Here is an 18,034-nt window from a genome sequence, read left to right on the forward strand (position 1 = left end):
TCAGATTTAGAGCTAAAAGAGCCATTAGAGGTTTATTATTTGACCTCCTCATTTTGCACATGAGGAAATTGAGCCCTAGGAAGGTTAGTGACTTGTCCAACAAACGTAGGATTTGAACTTATGTCCTCTCACCCTAGATCCAGTGCTCTTTACATCCATCTAGTTGTATACATAAATTCCCATTGTAAAGGAGAAGCAAAACCTAATAGTAGAGGAATATTTATAATACAGTCTTTCCTTAGCCTAAGGTCACTTTCTGCATGGGGAGGGAATCTACTGTTTTAACACAAATATTCATGGAGATAGATAGCATTCACACCATGACATTAGAAGAAGTTGTTTTAGAATCAAAGTTATATAACAAAGGCCTTTAAAACTTCTATTTTATTGCATATTCTCTCACTTCATCCTTTGATTTTTTCTTTGCAGAAAAAGCAGTTTTTTTTTCCTCTGTACCTATTTTAGAGCATGTATCCTCTGCAAGTAAATAGTTTGAGAACAAGGAAAATCAAGATTCAGTGGAAGATTTCTAGGTTTTGTGGTATTTGTTATCCCAAATAACCATGAAGTTTAAATTTTCCACTTTTAGAAATGTCATTCGCATTCCTTAATTCCCTCCTAAAGCAGGGATGCTGCAGGTAGCATGCTAATTATCCTTGACACCTTCAGATCTTCTCTTTGTACCTCAAGGCAGCTAGTGATGCAGTGGATAGAGCTCTGTGCCTGGAGTCAGGAAGACCTGAGTTCAAATTCAGCCTCTTACACTTGCTAGCTGTGTTACTTTACTTACAGCTTCTCTTCTGACTGCCTACTTTCCTCAACTGTGAAATGGAGATAATAATACCCACTTACCTATTTCTGAGAGTTGTTGTATGGATAAAATGAGATAATACTTGTAAAGTGCTTTGCAAACCTTAAAGCACCATATGAATGCTAGCTATTGTTATTATCATAGTGCTGCTTACATAAGTCACTGGAAGATCATCTATGCCAAAGTGTTCAAGTTCTAATAAGAGATTGAAATTGATTAATAGTAAATAATACATGAAATATCATTTTAAATATTTCTATCACGTTTCAAAGTGTATATACAACAGACACACATATATAACATTTTGATTGCATATGATATATACACATGTAACATGATATCTATATAACAATACTATATAAATATGGAAATTTAAAATAAGGAAAGCATTCAGAGTTTCTAGTAGAAAAGGAATGTGAGATAAAACAATCATATCTATTACACTTGTTTCTTCTAACATATTCCACACAACACATATTACACACACATTCCTCACCCCTGCACAATACACACCCTCATGTAGATATTAATTAGTTTATAATTTTGAAAACATAAAATTGGAAATGTTTTAATAAAACTTCTTTAAGTGAAAAAAATACCAAAGTGCAAAGTATATCGTGATTCTGCCTCAAGGGACTAGAAAGATGAACATCTTTTCTCTTTTTCATAGGTATTCCCCCTTTCCCCCAATAAAATATCTGTTTGGAAAAAAGATGTGATGGTTCCAATATAATCTTAGGCTACACTGGATTGAGATATATAGCTCAGAATCAGATGACTAGGTGGCTTGGTCAGACCATGTCTGTGTCCATTTCTGGGGACCAGAGTTTGGGAAGGACATTCACAAACTGGGGAGTAGCCCCAGACGTGTGATCAAGATGGCAGGGAGGCTTGAAACCATGCCACGTGGTGATCTTTGGAAAGAACTGGGGACATTTAGTGAGTAGAAAACTAGAGAAGATGAAGGACATAGTTGCTTGTTGAAATATTTGGAAGATTGTTATGGAGATGAGGGATCTGATTTGTTCTTCCTGGTGCTCAAGGGCAGAAAGTGGAGCAATGAATAAAAGTCGCAGAAAGGCAGATTTAGCTCTATATAAGGACTGATTTTATAATAATTAGAGCTGTCCAAAAATGCAGTAGGGTGCCTTGGGAAGTAATAACAGCTGGCATTTTTATAGAACTTTTAAATAGTTTTTATATAATTTAAACTTTCTAATATATAACGTGGCATATCTAATTTTATCTTTAAATGAAATAGCTCACTTGGGCTTCATAGCAACCCTGTGAGGTAGGTACTGCAAGTATAGTTATCTTCATTTTATATATGAGGAAATGGAGGCTCAGGAAGATTAATTTTTCATTCTGTGTCTAGCACCATATGATTTCCCATCACGAAGTATTCCTGTAGACCATATTATTATTTGGGTTGGAGTTAAACTAGGTAATCATTGAAGTCCCTTCCATCTAGAATACTCAGTCAGTCATTGAGTCAGTAAATATTTATTAAGCACCTACTGTGTGCCATGCACTGTGCTAAATTCTGAGGATACAAAGAAAGGCAAATGCTACTCCTTACTCTCTCAGGTTACTTACAGTCTAGTGAGGGAGGACAACATACAAATGACTGTACAAAAAGCTACATATAGGATAAATTGGAACTAATCAACGGAGGGAAGGCACTAAAATTAAGGGGGATAGGGCAAGTCGTCCTGTAGATGGGTTTTTATCTAGGACTTGAGGGAAGTTGGGGAAGCTGTGAGACAGAGATGAGGAGGGGAGAGCATTTCAAGCATGGGGGAATAGCCAGTAAAAGTGCCCAGTTGGGAAGTAGAGTTCCTTATTCAAAGAACATCAATGAGGTCAGTGTCAGTGGATTTCAGAGTATGTTGACAGGGGTGTTGGTGGAAGGGGGAGGATTGTAAGGTGTGAGAAGGTGGGAAAGGTTGGGGGGGGGGGAATCAGGTTCTAAAGGCAGGTTCTTTTTTAAAATAACTTAATGGAATAAAACAAGTGTTTCCATAACATAGTATAATTTTTTAAAAAGATGAGTACACATGAAACTACAAATCTATTATGTACAACTTGCTATTCCTTTTAAACATAAATAATAAAGTTACAATAATAAATAATAAATAAATAATGCAGTTATCATGTAAATTTCTTTTTTTCTCACCCCCCCAACCTCACTCTAGAGATGGCTACCATTAGACACAAATAGGTATATATAGGTAAAATTATATACATTCTTCTGTTTATCAGTTCTGTTTATCAGCTGCAGATAGCAGCTTCTTTCATATGTCATTTGTAGTTAATTTGGGTTTTTATAATAATCAAAATTACTTATTCACTCAAAGTCACTCTTAAAATAATGATGCTGTTACTAATACAGTGTTCTCTTGGCTGGGTTCATTTCACTCTTCATCTAAGTCTTTCCATGTTGCTAAGATCATTGAGCTCATCATTTCTTACAACATGGTCGTATTCCAAGGCAGATTTTAAACGCAGGCCAACAAAGGGATTTTATATTTGATCCTGGAGGTAATAGGGAGCCCCTGGAGTTTATTGAATAGAGGAATGATATGGTCAGAGGTAGACTTTTTGATAGTTTAGTGGACAATTGACTGGAGTTGGAGAACTTGTGATAGGGAGACCAACCAGCAAGCTGTTGCATATTTTCTTTCTTTTTTCTTTTTTCTTTCTTTTTTTTTTAGTGAGGCAATTGGGGTTAAGTGACTTGCCCAGGGTCACACAGCTAGTAAATGTTAAGTGTCTGAGGCCGGATTTGAACTCAGGTACTCCTGATTCCAGGGTCGGTGCTCTATCCATTGTGCCACCTAGCTGCCCCACATATTTTCATTTAGAAGTACATATAACTTTATCATTGAAAGCATTTTGTAACATTTGGGGGGGGGCAATGAGGGTTAAGTGACTTGCCCAGGGTCACACAGCTAGTAAGTGTCAAGTATCTGAGGCTGGATTTGAACTCAAGTCCTCCTGAATCCAGGGCCAGTGCTTTATCCACTGCACCACCCAGCTGCCCCCATAACATCATTTTTTGTTTGTTTGTTTTTGTTTTTAGTGAGGCAGTTGGGGTTAAGTGACTTGCCTAGGGTCACACAGCTAGTAAATGTTAAGTGTCTGAGGCCCGATTTGAACTCAGGTACTCCTGAATCCAGGGCGGGTGCTCTATCCACTGCGCCATCTAGCTGCCCCACCGTAACATCATTTTTAAAAGTTATTTTGATACCTGCTACCTAACCTAAACTCCAAATGAGCAAAGTGAAGTTGAATGAAGGTTAGGAAAGCAAATGGAATTTAAAGATTTGGGAATTCATTTTCTTGGCGACAGTATTTAAAACATGCTTAGTGTATACATAGAATAAGTGAGCCAGACAGATTAAATGATAATGATAAATAAATAAGGACTCTAACAAGGTTTATAAAGTGCTTTGTATCACAAAAATCTTGTTAGGTAGACGGCCCGTATAGTATTTTTATTTTACAGATAAAGAAATCGAAATTCAGAGAGGTCCAGATGAAAGTAAGCCTTGGAGCTGGGGTTCACAAGGTCTTCTGGATGAAGGTCCAGGCTCATTCCCTTGTATTTCTCTGCTGGATGATTCTCCTATAATCAGACCCATTAAGCGAGACCTTGTTTTGCTATCAGTGTTTATTGTTGAGAGGAGAAATAAAGGAACTAAGGCGACTTCTAACACCTTAAGCTGACGTGTTTACATTTAGTCTGTACTCCTCACATTCCTTGCATTGAGTTATGAAGGAAGAAAAAGTTAGAGGAAGCCCATGATAATAATTACACTAATAAGATATATTTTATACTAGAGAAAAATATGTCCTTTTCTTCCCATGAGTATAGCTCATGGGGTTACAAATCAGCACCTCCACAGACAAATCTAAAACTTTGCTCTGAAAAGTATGTGAAGAAGGATGTTTATTAATACCAAGCAACTTCCACTATGCCACATGTAAACTCAGCTCGCAGAAGCTTAATTATGGTTATCATTTTTGGTGAAAGACTATGTCTCCTCTCAATGAAGAGAGTGAATAGATTGTGCATTAAGAAACGGTGTTGGAAAGGAACCCATATCCCGCTGAATGTATACTGTTGTTTATCCTTCTTTATAGGAGAGGATCACGACATGGGGTGTTGTCATGACTTGCACTGAATTGGATTTAGGTGAGGCAGGGCTATGCAAGGTCACCAACCTCACTCTGTCCTCCAGAGCCATCTGGTTACAGTGGCAAAATATATATCAGGACAACTGGAGATGGCCTTGGATGTCTAAGGCAGTTAGAGTTAAGTGACTTGCCCATGGTCTCACAGCTAAGTAAGTGTCTGCGATGAGATTTGAAATCAGGTCCTCCCAACTTCAGGGCCAGTGCTCTAACCATTGAACCACATAAAGGAACCCATATCCCACTGAATGTATAGGGATATCCCTCACAGACAGGTTTTACATGTAAAAAAAATCATCTTCTCAACTAATCCTTATCTCTGTAGATAGATGGAATAAGTAAAAGCATATATTATTGCTTCTATCTGTCATTTCTATAAGAGAAGAATGAATGTTTGCTTCTGTATTGTAATGAGACCTTTTGTAAATAACTGATATGCAATTAGAGAAGGGGACAGCTAGGTAGTACAGTGGATAGAGTGTGGGGCCTGGAGTCAGGAAGACTAAACACTTACTAGCTGTGTGACCCTGGGCAAGGGACTTGACCCAGTTTTTCTCAATTTCCTCATCAGTAAAATGAGCTGGAGAAGGAAATGACAAACTGCTTCAGTATCTCTGCCAAGAAAACCCCAAATGTGGTCACAAAGAGCCAGACACAACTGAAACAACAGCAACAAGAAGAGTCCCCTTTCTTCTTGTTCTCTGTTGGGATCTCTTTTTAAAAGCTATCATTAGCCATTTTTATTTTATTTTTTATCCTTAGAGAAAGAAAGAAATATAAAAGAACATGGTAAAGGACAAATACTAGACTGTACGTCATTGTTTCTGATTGGTCATCCTATGCAGAAAATCCTTGGAACTGATCTGAGTACTGAGTATCAGGAGAACATTTGGCTTTGGCAATTTGAATCTCTGCAATTTAACTTCCTGCTGGAGGAGTCATAGCTAAGAGATTCATGTTCTTTTTTTAAGCATGATACCTCAGGGGAAGACAATATCTGCCAATAGGCAGCTAAACTACAGTCGAAAGTAACTGTTTAGTTTTTAAAAATTATTTGCCTTTATATCTTTGCAGTCAGGGCTGAAGGAATGGTCCCATTTTAGCATCAATAACAAATCTGAAGTTCATAAAACTAGTAGTGATCCAGAAGATTCTTCTTTAATGTTCATTTCTAACCATGATGTCTCTTTCTTGTTGCAGTGCTTCCTCCTGTGCTTGTACCAAGACACAGTGAGTTTAACCCTCAGCTCAGCCTTCTGGCCAAGTTTCGGAATGCCTCCCTCCACAGTGAGCCCCTGATGCCACATAATGCTACCTATCCCGAGTCTTTCCAGCAGCCCACAGGCTCTACCTACTCATCGTCACCCAGCCACATGTTCTTGCCATCTCCCAGCACTGTAAGCTACCCTCACTCCCCGGGAAGTTCATCTGGGCCAGGGAGTCCATATCAACTCACAGGTGAGAAATAAAAACTTACTATAGCGATGATGAAGAAATGGCCCAAGATAACTATTAGGAAGAGGGAATTAAAAGCTATTAGATGACGGGATTATATACTTTTAAGGGCTCATAAATAATATGATCATATATTTAGGGATAGAAGAGATTATAGAGGTCCTTTAGTCTAACACTCTTGTTTTACTTATAAAGAAACTGAGGACCAGAGAAGTCAAATAATTTCCCAAAGGTTTTACACAGGGAGTACATGGTAAAGTAAGGAGTCAAACTAGTTTGATTCTAATATACTTAATGAGAGTTCTACTAATATATTACATCATTCCTAGGGATCTGGGTATTTCATAGCCCAGGGATTTTAAAATAAGGGCATACAGCAAGAGGGAAATAGTCCCTTCATGATATCAGGAGCAAAATGGTCAACATGGAATCCAGACTAAGAAATAATCTTAGAATTTTTCCATGCTTTTGCTGCCTTTTAAACCCGTCAAAGGTCTGTCCTTGTCTATAGAAATTACTTACATTAGTTTAAGATTATAAGGAAAGAAGATATAGTATAGATCACCATATATAACCAAGAGTGTAGTTTCTATTGGTATAAAACCAGGAAATGAGTCAAAGAGATTTGGGAAGATAGAGAAGACATCATCCATGTGCACGGGTGCATAAAAAGCAGGTGTGTAGCATGATCAAAGTGTCATCTTAATTATGAAAATGGAAGAAAATAGTACATCAGTTCATAATTATCCATGCTAAAGCAAATATAAAATGTGCAAGGCAAAGCACAAAGCATTTAAGTGCTTATTATAGTCTAGAGGCAAATAGTAAGCTCTGGGAGTACAAATACAAAAAAAAAAAAGAAAGATAGTCCCTGTCCTCCTCTAACTTATATACTAACGGGGTAAGGAGGAATCAGGGGGAGGAGACAACACATAAAAGAGAGCTGAAAAGCAGAAGCAGGGGAGGAGGCACCTTCCTGGGGTCATGGTGGTGGAGTCAGAAGAGTCAGAAGCATAGCCAAGGCGGGAATGAGAATATTGAAGTATAGTACCCTCATATTTTGCCTTGATCAGCCTACATCTGGAGCTCAGTTCTAGACACCAAATTGCATGGAAGAAGCATGATACATTGGGGCATGTCCAGAAGAGAGCAATTAGGATTCTGAGAAGGCCATATTATATAAAAATTGTTGAAGGAAATGTGACTATTTCATATAAATTTCTTCTCTCCTTTAGGCAACAAGTCTTAGCAGAAGAAATATAGTTATTTTCAGACATGAAGATGAGACTTTTTTTCTTACAATTTAGATATGCAACATGACATAATAGAAAGAGTGCTAGATTTGGATGGGGAGAGACCTGGGTTCAAAGCCCATCTTATTAGCAATGTGAAAACCTACCTAACTAGCAGTGTATCTTTAGCCAAGTCACTTAACCTCTCTGTGCCACAGTTTCTCTCATCTGTAAAATCTGGGGTAATAACACCTGCAAGTACATTTGCATCTTATTTGCAGTTGAATTATTCTATATGTGTTTTGCTGCTCCTTTGGGCAGCTAGGTGGCACAGTGGATAAAGCACCAGCCCTGGATTCAGGAGGACCTGAGTTCAAATCTGGCCTTAGATACTTACTTGACACTTACTAGCTGTGTGACCCTGGGCAAGTCACTTAACCCTCATTGTCCCGCCCCTCCCCCCCCCAAAAAGAATGTGAGCTCCTTGAGACAGGTACCATCTTTCTTTTCTCTTGTATCCCCAGTGTTTAGTACAGTGTTTTGCATATTTAAACACTTAACACATACTTTTTCATTAATTCATACTTTACAGCATTGTTGTGAGACTCAAATAAAGTCATGCACTTACAACATTTTGAAAAGTTTAGTTTTTTGTCGTTTTTTAGAAGTTTCTGGCCAATTTGGATATTTGTTAATACTTTGTTTTCCCCCAATTACATGTAAAAACAATTTTAACATTCATTTAAAAAATTTTTGAGTTCCAAATTCGGTCCCTCTCTCCTTCCCCTTCCCCATTATTGAGAAGGATGCAATTTTGAAATAAAGTTTATACATGTGCAGTCATGCAAAACATATTTCCATATTTGTCACGTTGTGAAAGAAAACACAGACACAAACAAACAAGAAAAATAAAGTAGAAAAAGTATGCTCCAATCTGCATTCAGATTCCATAAGTTCTTTCTCTGGAGATAGATAGCATTTTTTATCATTGTCCTTAAGAATTGTCTTGGATCATTGTATTGCTGAGAAATAGTTGAGTCATTCACAGTTGATCATCATACCTTATTGCTGTTACTGTATACAATGTTCTCTTGGGTCAGCTATTTCACTTTGCATCAGTCATGTAAATCTTCTCAGTTTCTTCTGAGAGCACCCTGCTCATCATTTCTTATAGCATAATAGTATTCCAATACAATTATATACCACAGTTTAGTCAGCCATTCCCCAACTGAAGACCATCCTCTCCATTTCTAATTCTTTGCCACCATAAAAAGAGAAGCTATAAGTATTTTTGTAGATATCGGTCCTTTCCCTTTTTAAAGAATCTCTTTGGGATACAGACCTAATAGTTGTATTGCTGGGTCAAAGTATGCAAGGTTTTATAGCCATTGAGCATAGTATCATCTTTTCCATTTGGCCAATTCTGCTTCTGAGGGAGCACTTCTCTTCAGTGGATTTTTGTGTCTTTTTGCCATTTGGCCTTTTCTTTTTTTTTGGGGTGGGGGACAGCTAGGTAGTGCAGTGGATAGAGCACTGGCTGGTAAATGTTTTATTAATTGGCTCTCTGGAAAAAATATGCCCAAAATATGACATGCTGCATTATTAATATTTTGTTATCACTTTCTCAGTCTAGACACTCAATAAAACTATAAATCAAACCGAAATTTGCAGCTTTTGTCAAATTCTGAGGTGTAAATGCTCACATTGAAAATTTAAAAATTGACTGTCCTGAGGCAGGTTAAGCTAGCACCCTCACTGGTAGATTGCTTGGAAGCTCTGTGCTTCAAGAGAACTAAAGCCAATTAGGTTTCTGTACTAAATTTGGTACTAATATGATGAGCAGCAGGAATAGAGGGCCACCAGGCCAACCAAAATAGCACAGACTGGTCCAGGTCAGACAAATAGAACAGGTCAAATCTTCCATGCCAATTTATATTGGCATTAGGCCTGTGAGTGTCTCTGTACTTCTATCCTGAGTGAGCTAGGGATATCTGGTTTCAAACTCAAAAACAAGTATTTATGAAGTACTAATTATGTCCTTTCTCCTATTGGTGATTCCTTTTAGACCCTCAATTTTGAGGAAGGGCCCCAGACCACCCACACTTCTTACTTCCCTGTTAAGTAGTATCTTCCAGTGGATAGAGTGCAGAGTTTGGAGTAAGGAAGACCTGAGTTCAAATGCAGCTTCAGACACTTACTAGTTGTTACCTTGGCAAGTCACTTAACCCTGTTTGCTTAAATTACCTCATCTGTAAAATGAGCTGGAGAAAGAAATGGCAAACACACTTTAGTATCTTTGCCAAGAATCCCCCCCCCATTGTCTTTACATGTAATTAGAAAAATTAAAATAGTATTTAAAAAAAAAGAAAGAAGATCCCCAAAAGGGATCACAAAGAGTCAGACATGATTGAAATGACCAAAGAACAACAACATTAGAATGTAAACTTTTTCTTGAGAGCCAGGACTGTCTTTGGGCTTTTATCTATATCCCCAGCACTTAGCATGGGATCTGCTGGGTTATGCTTAGCAAATGTTTGTTTACTGAGCACTGGGATACTAAGAAAGACAACCAACAGGCTCTTTCCTTGCTTTTTTTCATCTTTGCCTTGGGCACTTTCCCCCCAACCCAAGGAATGCTTTAATTCAGCTCAATTCAGCAGGTTTTGACTACAAGCCTGCTATGTACTTAGAAGATCTGGGCTCAAGACCACCCCTGATTCTACTATAGGTATGACCCTAGGGAGGTCATTAACTATTATAGCTGAGCCCTTGTATTTCTAAGGTATGCACTGGGGCATATGAGCAGCAGAACAGCCTGATAGACACACTAGCACTGACCTCTAGCTATCCTAAAAAGCAAAATAAAAGTTTATCCAAAAGTGTCTGTAGCTTTCATCCCACACAGTCAGGTAGGTGGCATATTTTTACCCTGTTTTCTCATTGAGGAAAACTACATTTTCCTGCTATCAAACTTAGACTTGAAAAGACAGTCATGAAGTAATCATCATGCACTGACCATTCCTGAAGCCAAGGGAAAGCTAACCAATCTTTTACCAGCAACCCAAGAGTAGCAGGTCACTTCTCCCTTCTCTGTTGGCAGTGCTGAGCACTGTCTTCAGCATTAGTTGTTTTCCCTCCTGCAGTGAATCAGCCTCATGGGGGTTTCAGGGTTTATCTGCAGAGGGGGGAGCAGTATGTCCTTAAGGAATTGGTTGATTTGATGATTTTCTTGTGTTTGTTCCTTTTTTTCTCTTAGTTGATACACCACCCCCACCTTATCATGCCACAGAAACACCAGGGAGCCACAATGGACGACCTCTAGATGCCACAGCTGACAGCCATTTAGTGCTATCATTGCCTAATGGAGGTAAATTTGTGGATGAAGCACTAAACACTGATACTTTTGAGTAGTATTTCTTACCATCCTCTCCCCTGTGTGTCTCTAAAAGTGAAGAACTGTTATTTAACCTGTGATTTCCGTTGTGGACTGCTGTGATGTCTTAACTTCTATTTGATAACCTCTCCAAACCAGAGCAAAGACTGGTTTTCTTGTTACCTTGGCTCTTGGAATAAGTTAATTATTCATTTTAATATTTTGTGCTTATAAGTTTATAACTTTTTATATAGTAGTGTGTAAGTGAGGAGAATCTATTCTAATTTTTTCTAATAATTATTCAGATTTTAAAATATATCCTTTAAAAACCTCCACAGATTCATTTATTCAAGAATCACTTCTCTTTAGGTAGCAAGTGTATTCCTGGAAATATTTGTGGAAATCTTGTGTTCCTATGATTTTGAAGTTCTTCTCAGCTCTAAAATTATAGGATTTCTATGAAACTTAGTGATTTTAGATGTTCTTGTGATGTGGAAGCTCAGTGAGATAGCGAAAAGAACAATTTTAGGCTTAGAGTTGGAAGACCTGGTTTTGAGCCTTGGCACTGCTAGTTGTTAGTAATGTGACTCAGTACAAGCGACTTTCCCTTTTGCCAGCTCAGTTTCCACATCTGTAAAATAAGGTCCTTGACTAGATCCCCTTAAAGCATTTTTTGATTCTATGATTTTATAATAACTCATAAACTCAGAGTTGGAAGGCACTACAGAAATCTTTTACTCTCAAATATGAATTCTCTTCACAAGTGGTCATCCAGCCACTGTTTGAAGACCTCAGGTAATGGTAGGCTCCTGGGGCAACCAATTCCACTTTGTGCCAGCTCTGATTGTTAGGAAGTATCCCTCAAATTAAATTTTTTTTTAATTAAATTAAAAAAAATCTTTCTTCCTGTAGTTTCCAATCATTGGTCCAGATCCTGCCATCATAGAACAACTTAATGCCCAAAAGCAAGAGTTCTTAACCTTGGATTCACAGCTCTCTGAGGAGTCCATAGATAGATTTCATGGAGTCTGGGAATGGGAATGGGAATAAATTTATATATATATATATATATATATATATATATATATATATATACACACACACACACATATATACACTTACAAAGGAAACCAATATATATATTATATCACAAATAATAATGAATATATATTCATTAACCTTTGGTTTCCTTTGTACGTCTATGCCTTTTATTTTATGCATTTAAAAAATTATTCTGAGAAGGTGTCCATAGACTTTACTGGACTGCCAAAAGGGTACACACAAAAAAGTTAAGAACCCTGGACCTAAATAAAGGAAACCTGCCATGAGTTGTTTTGTTCAGTGAAGAGTCCTGAAAGGTAATAGTGTATATTGGAGAAAATACCTCATCAGAATATCAGTTATGGTAAAATAAGTCTTTTACTACCTTTATAAGCCTCTCTTCATTACAGTGGCTGTGTCTGTAAAATGGAGATTACAACAATATATCAAGTGATTGAAATCAAGGGTTGAATTAGATGATCTTCTGAGATCCTTCCCAGTCTCAAGATTCTTGGTATTACTTGTAATTTGAATGTTCACCCTCTAAATTACTGGTTTGGAGTTTTGTGAGGGGCTGGTGATGATTTTTAAAGTGAAAGCACACCTGTATTGATAACCTAGATATTTATATGACTGGCAGTGATAAAGGGAATCAGAATATAGTAAAGGGAGATATGGTAAAAGGAACCCAAAATTGATTGGTCATTTAAAAACTCACATGAATGAAAATTGCGATATAAAAAGCAAATGTACACATTTTGTAATAAAAATGTTGAAGTAAATTCTTGTTCATTAACCTGCAATGGGCAGCCTTTGAGGGCAAGAGGTTTTCAAGAAGAAGCTCATACTACCTGATAGGGATTCTATACTGAGAAATTCAAATTAGTTCTTTGTACTTGATTCTAGTTATATTGATTTCATATTGTAATTGATTCTGTATCTGCTTGAGTCCTCTTTCTATCCTTGAATTGAGTTCAGGAATTTAGCTTTCTCTCTGAGTTAGTTTAAAGTTATAATTAAAAGAAAACTTGTTATCTCTCATACCGGTAGCCCCTGGGATACTTCAAGAACAATTGTTTATTATCTTTAAGCCCCAAAAGTTTACTTGGTACTATCCCCAAAAGATATCTCTCCTTCTGCAATTAGGAGGTCTATCTCTTCCAATGAGACAGAAAATCTGGTAGTTTTGATCCCCCTAGCAAAGATTACAGGATGCAAATGTGTCCCATAAAACAACGAACATTCCTTAATTGTCAGAGAAGGGCACAATTAGTTCCATGTGAATGCCAACCCACTTTTCTTAGTCTAGCCAATTGTAATGTTCCACATTTCCCAAGACCCCTTCTTTGTTGTGTGTCAATAAAGAGGGGGCCCCTCATTAGAGTTGCTGACTTAAGTGAGGTTGCCAGTCTGACCTGCTTTGTTGGTAGTTAGAGTAACTTTTAATAAACCGATTTTGTTCAGAGCCATGTACCTCAGTTTACCTTTATTAATTTTATTTGCCACAATGGTCAGCATTCCTGCTTCTTGTATGGGTAGGGTTGGTCAGGCTAGTTGACCTTGAAGGTACCTTCAGCCTAAAATTCTATCATTCTCAAAGAAATAACTTTCCTTTGAAGTCACTACTGGCCTTAGATGATTAAATACTGTACATGAGGCAAAAAGGAGAATGAAAACCTGCGTTAGTAAGGACAGTTTTTCTTGTACATTCATCCATTCCTGGGTAGATTTTCAGATTCTTACTTTATTGAAATTCATGCATTCATTCTAGGCTCTTGTTTTGTGAAATGGTATGTTGCCTATCATTGCTTCCTTTTGAGCATTCATTTATTCATTGTTCTTCATAGACCAAAATGACACCATGAATCTATAGCAGGGCACTTGTTTTAAGTTATATATCTTCTACAGAGGGGAGTGACTTACCCTGGTGCCTTTACACCCTGTTTAGTCTGGTCTTCCCCTCTTTCTGAAACTACTTGTGCATGTTTGTAAGACTCCTAGCCAGAGCTGGGAGTGCAGTTTGGGGACAGAACAGAGCTCTTTGGCTCACAGAGGGGACTAAAACAGGAGCTTTTCAGAATTGGGCACTAATCACCTGAGTGAAGTAGCTGCAAATCATCATTTACCCTTCGCAAACTCCAAAAAAATGATAGGTTTGAGAGAAGAATCAAACAGCAGCATCTGTCATGCAGCCTACTTGCTGCTGAAAGGGTTGACTCACTGGATCCTGGAATATGAAACCCAGGTGAAGCCTTATTACCACAGTGATACATAACCTGATTTCTTTTCCTTTAGACTTTCGACCTGTTTGTTATGAAGAGCCTCAGCACTGGTGTTCTGTTGCCTACTATGAGCTCAACAACCGAGTCGGGGAGACTTTTCAAGCTTCTTCTAGAAGCGTACTCATAGATGGATTTACAGATCCTTCAAATAACAGGAACAGGTTCTGTCTTGGACTTCTTTCTAATGTAAACAGAAACTCAACAATAGAAAACACCCGGAGACATATAGGAAAGGGTAAGAACAAGTGTCTATATCCCTGTAAGTGTGAATTTGGGAATAGAGATACCATCTACATATCATCAGCATAACAGAATGGAGAACCCACAGGGCTTATAAGCCAAGTGAATGACATTCTAGGCTTGGCTCCACAACTTATGAACTGTTTGACCCTGGACAAGTCACAATTCCTTTCTCTGTGTTCTCTCTACGAAATAAATAAAATAATGCTTTCCTTAATTTATCTCATTGAGGTTTCGTGGTGACAAATTAAATGCTAGATGTGAGAGCATGTTAAGTCATTATAATAAATGTTCTTTACAAGTACTTGGTCATTATCTAAACTTATTAAAAGTGATTTCTGAGATGACTTCTGAAGCAAAGACTTCTCTGATTGTGGCCATTTAAGAGCAGCATTTTTCAGTTAAGTTGTTAATATGTTAGCTGTTAACCAAATTATTTATGTTCTCTCTCTCTCTCTCTCTCTCTCTCTCTCTCTTTTGGGGGGCTATGAGGGTTAAGTGACTTTCCCAGCATCACACAGCTAGTAAGGGTCAAGTGTCTGATACCGGATTTGAACTCAGGTCCTCCTAAATCCAGGGTCAGTGCTTTATCTACTGTGCCACTTAGCTTCCCCCTATTTATGTTTTCTTTAGTAAATTAATAGCATCATAGCTGGGCTGGGGACTTTTAATGTGTTATGGTACTTTGAATCTCACAGTTGAAAGTCTAATTGGCTCTAACCAGGAAAATAAAACAAAATGTATGCTTTATAAATTTGCCTAGACTACTAGTTTTCTAACTTGTTTGAGTCCTATGGAGAATGTGTATCTACCCTTACTAGTCTGCCCTAGCTCATTGCTGGTATATGGAGGTAAGAGTCCTAGACAAATTTATAAAGCATAAATTTTGTTTCATTTTCCCTATTTAGCCTTAGCAGAGGCCTAAAGTGTCATTAAATGCTGCAATTTTCACAGAGAAGGCTGTGCAAAGTTTTATCAACTCATTTCCAAACTTTTACAAAGAAAGAATATCCTCCTGGTTAGAGAATGATAGATATAATAGACAAAGACTTTTGTCTCTTTCTCTAGATGGGTTGTTAGCACAATTCTAAACTGGTTCTGAATTGTGAGTAAGGCTCTAGCAGCTTCACTTTGCATCAACCCAGATGTTCCATGAAGATACATGAAAATATCTGTGATATTTTTGCTCTTCAAACATGTGACTATTGCAAAAGATGTTTTTGCAGATCTCATTGATAAATAATTATTATTGTATTTCTATTGTGGGGAAATTTGTCAAATTCTGGTTAGAAAATGATACTTGAAGAAGAGGTGACCTTGACTACTAGATTTGCTCAGTGCTTCTGCCTTGTATGGAAGATATTAAGGTAATGAACCATTGCCTCCTGGTGGTGGACAATATTAGGTAACTGTAGATTTCCTTGAGGTGGCCATAGTTTTCAGATTGCCTTTGTCTATGTATAAGCTTCTTTATCATTTTTTAAAAACAGATTTTACCAAGTTTCCTTTTTCAGCTATAATTTCATTTCCTTTATTTCTCACTAAACAGATGGAATGAATGGTCTTTGTTTCTATTTTGTCACTGTTCGATATCTTCCACCTTTTATGGTCTGATTTCTGTATACACCATTACACAAAAGCAGCCCATTGGTAGGAGGATAGTAAGGCAGGGCCTTTTTTGTTTGTTTTTTTTTCATGGACCACAGGAAGAGGAGCAAGCCTCCCCAGCTTTTTACACCTTAGCTTCCGTCAAGGACCTCAAAAGTCTTATAATGACAAAGGTGCTCGCTAGATCTAAAACATAATGGAAGCCCAACTAAGCAAAAGTAAAGTTCTTCTAGAAGCCTATGAAGCAGACAGTCTAGAATATTGAGAACCATGTTGTTTGGGACCTCATAGACCCCCAGATATCATGTTTCTTTGGGGTTTAAATTTATCAGTGGCAGTTCTTTTACAGTAATCAAAATATTTTCTTTGTGCTATTATATAATCCTAAGAATTTTAAAATGACATTATTTTTCCTTTTTTGGCTGTGTATGATAAATTATAAAAATTATTCATTTTAATGATAATAAATTATTGTGATGATTTTAAATTTTTAAAGAAAATACTAGTAATCCAGAAGATAATCCCATTCTGGTAAAATGTAGGATGCAACACAATTGGCATATCTGCTTTTTTTGTTTTTTTTTTTGTTGTTTTTTTTTTTTTTTTGCCGGGCAATGAGGGTTAAGTGACTTGCCCAGAAGTTTCAAGTGTCTGAGGCCAGATTTGAACTCCATTCCTCCTGAATCCAGGGCCAGTGCTTTATCCACTGTGTCACCTAGCTGCCCCCTGTTTTTCTTTATAAAGGGAAAGTATCAGAAGAAATAGAAAACTCACAAACTCACAGTAAATGAGTTTTAGGTCCCAAGATTTATAGTTTCTGTTGTATCTTAGGTGAAAGATTAAAAAATAGGTGAAAAACAAACCTTGGGGTTTTTTGTTTGGCTGGTTTTTAAAATTTGTTTTGTTTTTATTTTATTTTATTTTTTAACCTTGGTTTTGTTAATAGAAGAAACATGTAGGTGAAAGAGTTTGTAAGCTAATATACATGAATGGAAAGGGACAGTCATTCCAAAGAAACTATTTCCTGAAAATAATTGTCATATATAAAGCAAATGGCAGATCATTTAGTAAAAATGATGTTCCAATTTCAGTGCCTACTCTACATGGATAGGCTGAACTTCTGATTTGTAAAGGCCATGAATTTTGCAGATGTAGTTTAAAGTCATTATTTGGGGATATAAATTGGATTCATTACAGGTTAAAATCTTTTGACCATTTAGATCCTCTATAGATGAGCTGCCCCTTGCCAAAGACCGTAATTCTGCCTACTGCCATGCTCTTTCTCAGCAGAAGTAGGGAAATATTCTTTTGCCAACTGAGCTCAGGCTGCCAAGGGCCTGAATCTCTTATTTTCTAAGTGCCCTCTAGGTAGTGGAAAGAAACTATACCTAGAGGACCAAATGTTTCCACAGCTTCTGTCACCACAAGTGGGTTATGGATATAAGTGAGATATTAATAGGAATGTGAATCATGACCCAAATAAAGACCAGATCCAGATAAACAAATGCATTTGTTAGCCATATTAAATCAAAAAGAATTTTATAACTAGAAGTCATCTAATTGAGTCTTGTAAATAAATACAAAACATTTTTAAACCCCGACTCCATCTTTTATAAAGATCAAAAAGCAATATTCTCTGATACACACATTGGCATTAAAATGAAGCCAGCACTTTTTTGCTACTCTTCTCACCATGAATTGTTACTTATTCCCCAGGAATACTGACAAGAAATTGTTTTCAAGCATAAGTAGTTCTGTGATCACCTAACATAGAGAGGAACATTTTTTTATCTGA

General features: G+C 37.2%; 1 protein-coding gene across 1 annotated transcript in view; it reads left to right on the forward strand.

Annotated features, from left to right (window-relative positions):
* The window catches only part of SMAD9 (SMAD family member 9), a 101,685-nt gene that overhangs the window by 76,188 nt on the left and 7,463 nt on the right, over positions 1-18,034 (forward strand). Inside the window, exons 3-5 of the mRNA XM_043996178.1 lie at positions 6,209-6,466; positions 10,952-11,062; positions 14,405-14,626. Of these exons, the coding sequence (XP_043852113.1) occupies positions 6,209-6,466; positions 10,952-11,062; positions 14,405-14,626 (591 nt within the window). The remainder of the gene's footprint in view (positions 1-6,208; positions 6,467-10,951; positions 11,063-14,404; positions 14,627-18,034) is intronic.

Source organism: Dromiciops gliroides, chromosome 3 (assembly GCF_019393635.1).
Source record: "Dromiciops gliroides isolate mDroGli1 chromosome 3, mDroGli1.pri, whole genome shotgun sequence".
NCBI classification, from domain to species: Eukaryota; Metazoa; Chordata; class Mammalia; order Microbiotheria; family Microbiotheriidae; genus Dromiciops; species Dromiciops gliroides.